Here is a 7,688-nt window from a genome sequence, read left to right on the forward strand (position 1 = left end):
GCGGGGCGCGGGGGGGGGGGGGGGGGGGGCGGGGAGGGGGCGGGTCCTGGGAGGGCGGGTTCGGAGGAGCCGGGGCGGAGCTTCCCAAGGCTTTGAATCAAAAGTTGGGGCGAGACCCGGCTCCCGCAGTTTCGGTTCTACTTTGCAGGCGTTTCTGTCGCCGCGGTCGCCAGAGGGTAAGGTGCTTTGAGAAATTCCTTTACTTTTCCTCTGGGAGACAAAGGCCCAGGCCCCTCCTGTGCCTCCTCCTCCTAAACCAACACGCAGGTACCGAGCTCTGCTAACGGCCTCTCGGGGTGTCTGATGGGACTTAAAATCCTCTTTCGATGAAATCCTAGCCTCTCAGTCCACGCCCAGCTTCAGAGTAGGGCGTAAAGCAGCTGGGGCTATGGGTAGGCCACAGTCACGGCTCCCCACCTGCCCCAAAGGGGCACTCGCTTCCCCTAGGACTCTGGAACCACCCTTCCCTACCGGCTGTCGTCCCAAAATTACGTACTCCAAAAATCTCTCGTCCTCCTGCAGCTGAGAGGAGCCCGGGATCTCAGACCTAAGCCAGGTGAGGCTCACTTTATTTTAGCCGCGAAGGTCAGAGTTCAGCTCAGGATGCCCATTCATTTGACTCCACCCTCTAGGGGAGAATCTAGATTTTTAGCCTCAGTTCTTCCTCATAAAGGACTGACCCAGACGTTGCTCCTCCCCCAGACATTCTTTCCCATCCCAACTCAGAAAGCAACATAGAAGAGGTTTATGCTCCCTTCCACGAACTTTTTAGGGTCTTTTAAAGCCACATCTGTGGCCAGTCTAGCTTCCTTTTTCTTTCTTGTTCCAAAGAATCCCTACCTTCCTATTACACCAGTACCTGCCCAGGTTCAGGAATGGAAGCTTTTCTTCCACACCCAGGCTGGGAGACCTCAGGCATTTCTGCCTCGGGGTGCTGGATAGACATCTTCAGAATCATCTTGTCTCAGAGGATGAAGGGACTCTCTTGGTTGCTGCCCTCAAGCCAGCCCTATCTAACTTCCTTCCTTGGTAATCAGTGACAGCTCAGCAACTTTTCCAGAACAAAATAAATGCTCCGCTTTCGCTTATGAAAGTCCCTTAAAGTGAAATAACCTCTGCTTTGCTTTTCCCTCTCGGGAATTGAGCTGTCCTACAATAAAGAGAGGAGTTGAAATGCAGAGATTCCTGATCTGAGAACCACGTGTAACTGCTTGAATTTCCATACCTTCACTTTCTTAGGCTTGAGCTTGGTGAAATTGTGGTGGGGCCCCCTGCCAATCTCAAAAACTTAAAACCAGAGTGACAAAAAAAAAAAAAAAAAAAACCAGAGTGACACCCAGCATCCACTCTAACTGAATTTTGTTCTTTCTTCATCAGTGAAAAATACCCCTGAACAATGGGTGCAACATTCTCCCAGCTGACCTCTCAGGAGGATGAGAACAAATTGATCCTGCCCCCCGACCCAGCCTTTGGCAGCAAGGCTGCCAGCTACTCCAGCACTGGCAACAGCAAGCCTTTCTGTTCCTGTGTGCCATGTGACAGGGCTGCTGGTACTGGCTTTGTAACTTGTCCCACCTGCCAGGGCAGTGGGGAGATTCCTCGAGGTGAGTAGCCGCAGGCTCTGGAAATAGCCTGGGATCCAGGAAAGGCTCTTAACAGCCAGCTGGCCAGCGCCAAGCCCCTCTGAGTCTCCCTGGATGGTGTTAGGTAGTCCGGCTCCTAGTCCCCCAGTTTCAGGCTGGCCCAGGGAGATTCTAACCCTCCCTGGGCTCTCTGCAGAGACCTCCCTCCTGCCCTGGTTGTACCACCCAACCCCAGGGGATTTCCAGCCTCTCTGCTTCCTTAGCAACCCTGCCGTAGGATTCAGGAAGTTACCATGGCCTCTCCAAAGAAACTGGACTTTTCTGACTTGTGGTGACTTGCAGAAATTCTTCACTCATGTTAATGAAATCTCACCTCCATTCGAGAGGTAGCAAATCTGAGCTGCCAACAGCCAGTGTCCCCAGTCCTGCCCTGGGTCAGAGATGGCATGCTTCTAAGACTGCTCTGTGGGATGGAGGGGTGCTTCTCGCAGGCTGGTACAGGAAACTTGTCATGAACACTTCGTGGCCCTCCTCACCCTCTTTCTCTCTACAGAGCTAGAGAAGCAGCTGGTGGCCCTTATTCCCTATGGGGACCAGAGGCTGAAGCCCAGGCACACGTAAGCCCCTCTTCCTACCCCAGTTCTTCAGGCATTGCCCATGGGGGCAATTCCTCTTTGTCATCCCAATGTGCCCTCCTCTACTAAATTTTCTCCATTGGTTCTCCTCCAAAAGCCTGAGCTTCACTGGGCTCAGACATATTAGCACCCTGTTTCCACAGATTTTCCTAGTTAAAGAATCTCAGAGCACAGCAGACCACCTGAGGTCAGTTGGTATCCAAAGCATCACTGCTTCCAAGAAGCATGGCTCCCTTTTGAAGACAGAGAGGACCTCTTGACTCTGCAAGTCCTTCCAGGATGGAGGGAGTTGCCAGTGATTTGGGGAAGTGATTTTTCCTAAGAACTTCTTTTGCTGTGGCAGTTCAGACCTGCTTGTTCTCTTCCCCGTAGAGATGGAAAGCCAGCTACTCCCTGACCTGGGACCCTTCAGAACCTCAGAGGCAGCCATGAGTTTCAACTGTGGGGGCCTGTGACTCTGTTTGTCATCTGGGTCGTTTGACATGAATCCCTGGAGCTCCTCCTCCCAGGGTCCACAGCTTCCATCTGGGAGCCACCACCCAGCCCTCCCTGACCCCTGCATCAGAGTCCAAATCTGGCAGTGCCCCTTAGAAGGTGCTACCAAGGTGCAGTCTCTTTAATGCGTATTACAATTTTGAATTAGATGGACAGACGATGTCTGGTTCTGAATATGAGTATTAAAATTCAGAACTCTCAAAATTCATGTGGACTTCTTCCAGTGATTATAGCTGGCATTGGTTTAGCCTTTGACTATGCACCAGGACTGGGGATTGGTGGCTTTTCCTGAATTAGCCCATAACAGATTGTACAAGGTAGGTAGGTACAATGAATGATTTCCATTTTATAGACAAGGAAACTGAGGCTTAGGGCAGTTAAATGGGTTGTTCAGAGTTACTGGGCCAGTGGGTACAGAGAGCTGGGGATGGACATCAAGCTGCTGGCTTCTCAGTCCTGTGCTTCTCCCCACTCTGGGCCACCCCTGACTCTAGGCTGGTCCTCCACACCTGAGAAGCTAAGTGTCCAGTTGTGAGGGGAACTCAGAGGAGAGCCTTGTGTACAGAGAAGAGTATCTGAACACCCCTGGCCAGGTTGCTTCTGTGTTCAGACTTCACTTCCCTACCTGGGTCCTGCTTTCCCACAGGAAACTCTCCGTGTTCCTGGCAGTGTCCATCTGCCTGGTGACCTCCTCCCTCATCGTCTTTTTCCTGTTTCCCCGGACAATCGCCGTGCAGCCTGTGGGCCTCAACTCTTCCACGGTGGCCACTGATGAGGCCAATGTCTACCTCAACATAACGGTGGGTGGGTGCCTGTGCCCCTGTGCCCCTGGGCTCCAACCCCACCTTCCAGGCACCACTTCTCTGAAGCCCTTGTCCCGTGTTCTGACCTTGGGCATGGGTAGCCAGGGATCTTACGGCACTCAGAGGATGTCAGAAGCCTAAGGAGAAGCCCCTAACAGATTGTGTAGGATTGGAACTGTGAGAGGTTAGAATTGAGGCCAGAGCAGTATTAGGGAGTGGTATGCCTGAGACATTCCGGGTGGGCAGGGGAACAGAAAGAGCCTTGAAGGGTGAGACAGGATTTTGAGACAGCTTAATGTCCCAGTATTCTTGCCTGCAGAACTCCATGGACAGAGAAGCCTGGCAGGCTGCAGTCCATGGGTCACAAAGAGTTGGACAAAACTGAGCGACTAACACTTTCACTTTTACGGTCTTAGTTAAGGTGACCCCTCCAAGGGGCTCTGGCACTGGTGCCCCAGCAGCTGAAGCTCTCACTGGAAGTGGGGCTCAATCAGGCTGGGGGTTTTTGAAACTGGTTGACTTCTTCTTGCCAAGGATGGTTACTCTCACCCCTCCCTTCCCTGTCTTCCTCCCCAGAGTATCTTGAATATCTCCAATAACAATTACTGCCCTATCACTGTGACCCAGCTGACCATCGAGGTTCTGCACCTGTCCCTCGTGGTGGGACAGGTCTCCCACAGCCTCCTCCTCCACATCGGCTCTTTGGCCAGTGAACAGGTGATTCCCTCTCCCTGGCCAGCCCCACACCCCGCAAGTGTATGGACACAGGTGGGAGGAAGGGGGCAGCTGCAGCTGGGGCTAACCCTATGACCATTTGGTTGACAGATATTTTATGCAGTGGCCAACAGGATATGGGATGAAAACACATAGTGAGTAGCCCTTGATCTCTTCTTCCTCACCTCCTTCCTGGTTGGAAACTCAGTTTGAACCCCCACCAGATTTCTTGATTGCTTAGCAACCCTGCAGCCAGCATTCAGCCTGCACGCTTATGGCCAAGTCTGCAGTGTGCAAGTGTTCAGGGCCTCCTGTTTGGAGCAGGATTGGAATGAAAACCAGGCTAGAATTGGGTTAATCCTTACAATATATGGGACTTCCCTTGTGGCTCAGTTGGTAAAGAGTCTGCCTGTAATGTAGGAGACCTGGGTTTGATCCCTGGGTTGGGAAGATCCCCTGGAGAACAGAAAGGCTACCCACTCCAGTATTCTGCCCTGGAGAATTCCATGGACTGTAAACGTCCATGGAGTCCCAGAGTTGGACACAACTGAGCGACTTTCACTTTCACTTTTACAATATATGACTTTGAGCTCTTCAGCCTGACTCGCTGTATTCTACTAAGGGAATGGCCAGCACATGCCTGGGCCAGGCCAGTGGGGGTTGGAGGAGTGAAGTGCTCACCTTAGGTAGAGGGAGCAGGAAGGCCTGGGTCCTTGCCTTCCCCATGGAAAGGAGGCCAGGGGCCTGGGATTGCAGGTCTCCTCTGAACTGACAGGATGCTCAGTGTGAAATGTGGTCCTGTGTTCTTCCTCTCTGTCTTTCTCAGCAAAATCTGTACCTGGCTGGAAATCAAAGTCCACCATGTGCTTTTGCACATCCAGTAAGTAGGATTTGAAGCCCTGGTATCCCCTCTCCCACTTCTTTTTTTTTTTTAATAGTTATTTATTTTGGCTTTGCTGGGTCTTAGGTTAAGCATGCAGGATCTTTAGTTGTGGCATGTGGACTCTAGTTCCCTGACCAGGGATTGAACCTGGGTCCCCTGAATGGGAAGCTCAGAATCATAGCCACTGGACCACCAGGGAAGTACCCCTCTCCCACCTCCTGACTCCAGCTCCCCCTAGTGGGAAGGAAGTCATCCAAGCTGACTCCATATATCTGTTGGCCCTTGATAGTGGCAGGTCCAGCCCTTCCTCTAGGGTCCACCTTGCTTCTGAGCTGTTGATGTGACACCTGTGGTGCTGCCCGGGACCCAGGTGGGGCAGGTGGGGCAGCTGTCCCAGGAGCCATGACAGAGCAGGAAGCCAGCCCTCCCCAGAGAGCAGAGCAGGGCCAAGGCTTTCCTCTTCCTCCCAGACACAGCACCAAAGCCTGCTTTTCCTCTCCAGGGGCACCCTGACCTATTCCTACCTGAGCCGTTCCGAGCAGCTGGTCTTCCAGAGCTATGAATATGTGGACTGCCGGGGAAACACGTCTGTGCCCCACTTGCTGGTCTCTCACCCGCCGTGACCTGTCTGCTGCCCTCAACTCCAGTCGCCTGCCGGCCTGGTCTGTACCTCCCACAACTCCGTGGTGCCCAGTAGGACAATAGTGACTTTGCCAAAGGAAAAACCCTGCTTTATCATACCCTCCCCACCCCATGCACCCCCAGCAGAGGAAGCTTCCTGTGGAAGTTAACTTCATATACACTCATACATCCCTACACACTGTCTCTCTCTCATACATACACCCATACACACAGTCTCTCTCTCTCTCTCTCACACACACACACAAATACACACACACACACACACTCTCTGATTTCCACAGGATCAGAAGCCTGATTCTTCTAGAGGCCAGCACCAGAGGCCTCTGGTTATGTCTTGAGCAAAGTCTGACCCAACGTTTCCTCAGAGCTGCCTCAGAGGCGTGGAGCAGCACCCACCTTCCTATGCTGAGCACCTTGGTTGCCTGGTTCCTCCAGGGAAGGCCTTCTTCCTGCCTGAATGCCGAGACAACTTTCATTTTATCTGGTTTGACTCCATGGATCCTTTTCCAGTTCTCCACCCAGTGATGGGAATGACTTAGGGATCAGCCCGTGCTGTCACCAGGGCCTTTTGCTTTGGTCATGTGACAGATCGTTGGTGATGGCCTGCTTCTCTCCTGGTAACTTGTTGCCCACCCTTTGGCCAAGGCCCTTTGGCTCTGCCTCCTTCCTGGTTATAGATGGTCTGGGTCTCCAGGAACATAGAGCTATTCTGCAGCTAAAGCTTCTCTTCTCCATAAAACACTTTTAGCAATATTATTCTCTGCACAGCAGGAACAAAAGGAGAGGAGGGAAGGGAGGCACCTGGTACCCTCTGGGCCTGCACAGGAAAAACAGAGACAAAGCCAGAGTCATTTTAAAAGGTATTTATTGAAGGAGGTCACAACCCTGAGCCCATGTGAGTGGACACAGACAGGTCAGATGGTGCCACAGTCGCCTTTACTATGGTTTCTATCACTCAGACAAGCAGAGAGATGAGCTTGGATGGTGGGGAAAGTTGAACTTGAAGTAGGAAGGATGGAGAAAGGGAACTGGGGACAGAACCTGATGACTAGCTGACCAGGGGACAAGAGGAAGGAAGGAGTTCATGCCGTCTGCACGCTTTCATGCCTGAGTAACGGGTCAAAGTGGTGCTGGCAACAGCATGAAAGTCCATGAAGTCCAGGCTGGAGCTTGTGCTCTGTGGAGTTTGGAAAATGTAAAGGATTTGTATTGTATTCACTAAACTATACTTAACAGTGTTTAAAAAAGAAAAATAAAGGTCTCCTATAATTGGGAAGGGAGCTGCTGGTGTACACTCCCCGTCTCACAGCCTATTTCTTAATGTCCAGGTGGGCATCAAGGTCTCTTCCTCAGTCCCTGAGCCCCTTGGGAACATGCCCTGCTTCTCTGACTTCTCTCCCTTTCTCTCGTTACATATCCCTGCAGTCCCATCCCACCTTAATATTCTTGTTCTGTGTCCCCACCCTCCCCATACCTCCCCCAAGTGCTCCTCTCAAGAAACACTGCACTGAGAGGTTCCTTTGTGCATGCTGAGTCACTGCAGTCATGTCTGACTCTGCGATGCTATGGACTGTAGCCTTCCAGGCTCCTCTGTCCACGGGATTCTCCAGGCAAAAATACTGGAATGTGTTAATTTCCCACCCAAAGGCCATGCTACAATGAAAGGACTCAGGCACCGTCCCCCCTTACCAGTCAAGAGTGGAAGAGGGGATGAGCCTGGGGGACCCCACCTGTCAGTTTCAGGAAGTGGGGAGGGGGATACCTGAGGGCTTTAGAGCCTCTTAGCTGTCTCTGCTACATGGAAAGGCTGAGACCCAGGGAGAAAGAAGCCTATGGATTTGGGGGGGAGGACCATTCTGATCAGCAATCAATGCAAAGAAATAGAGGAAAACAACAGAATGAGAAAGACTAGAGATCTCTTCAAGAAAATTAG

At 52.0% G+C, this 7,688-nt stretch overlaps 1 protein-coding gene across 2 annotated transcripts; it reads left to right on the plus strand.

Moving 5' to 3' along the window:
- The first annotated feature begins 22 nt into the window (after positions 1-22).
- On the plus strand, positions 23-7,049 carry TMEM106A (transmembrane protein 106A). 2 transcript variants are annotated; one of them, XM_069541588.1, is made up of 9 exons: positions 72-176; positions 523-556; positions 1,378-1,604; positions 2,137-2,200; positions 3,360-3,513; positions 4,093-4,233; positions 4,342-4,385; positions 5,057-5,110; positions 5,616-7,049. In XM_069541588.1, exons 3-9 carry the CDS (start codon positions 1,397-1,399, stop codon positions 5,734-5,736), a joined length of 786 nt encoding a protein of 261 aa, XP_069397689.1. In that variant the 5' UTR covers positions 72-176; positions 523-556; positions 1,378-1,396; the 3' UTR covers positions 5,737-7,049. The 2 variants fall into 2 exon arrangements, with proteins under 2 accessions (XP_069397688.1, XP_069397689.1); XM_069541587.1 differs by lacking the exon at positions 523-556 and having other exon boundaries at positions 23-176.
- The last annotated feature ends 639 nt before the right edge of the window (positions 7,050-7,688 follow it).

The sequence above is a fragment of the Ovis canadensis genome, chromosome 11 (assembly GCF_042477335.2).
Source record: "Ovis canadensis isolate MfBH-ARS-UI-01 breed Bighorn chromosome 11, ARS-UI_OviCan_v2, whole genome shotgun sequence".
Classification (NCBI taxonomy): Eukaryota; Metazoa; Chordata; class Mammalia; order Artiodactyla; family Bovidae; genus Ovis; species Ovis canadensis.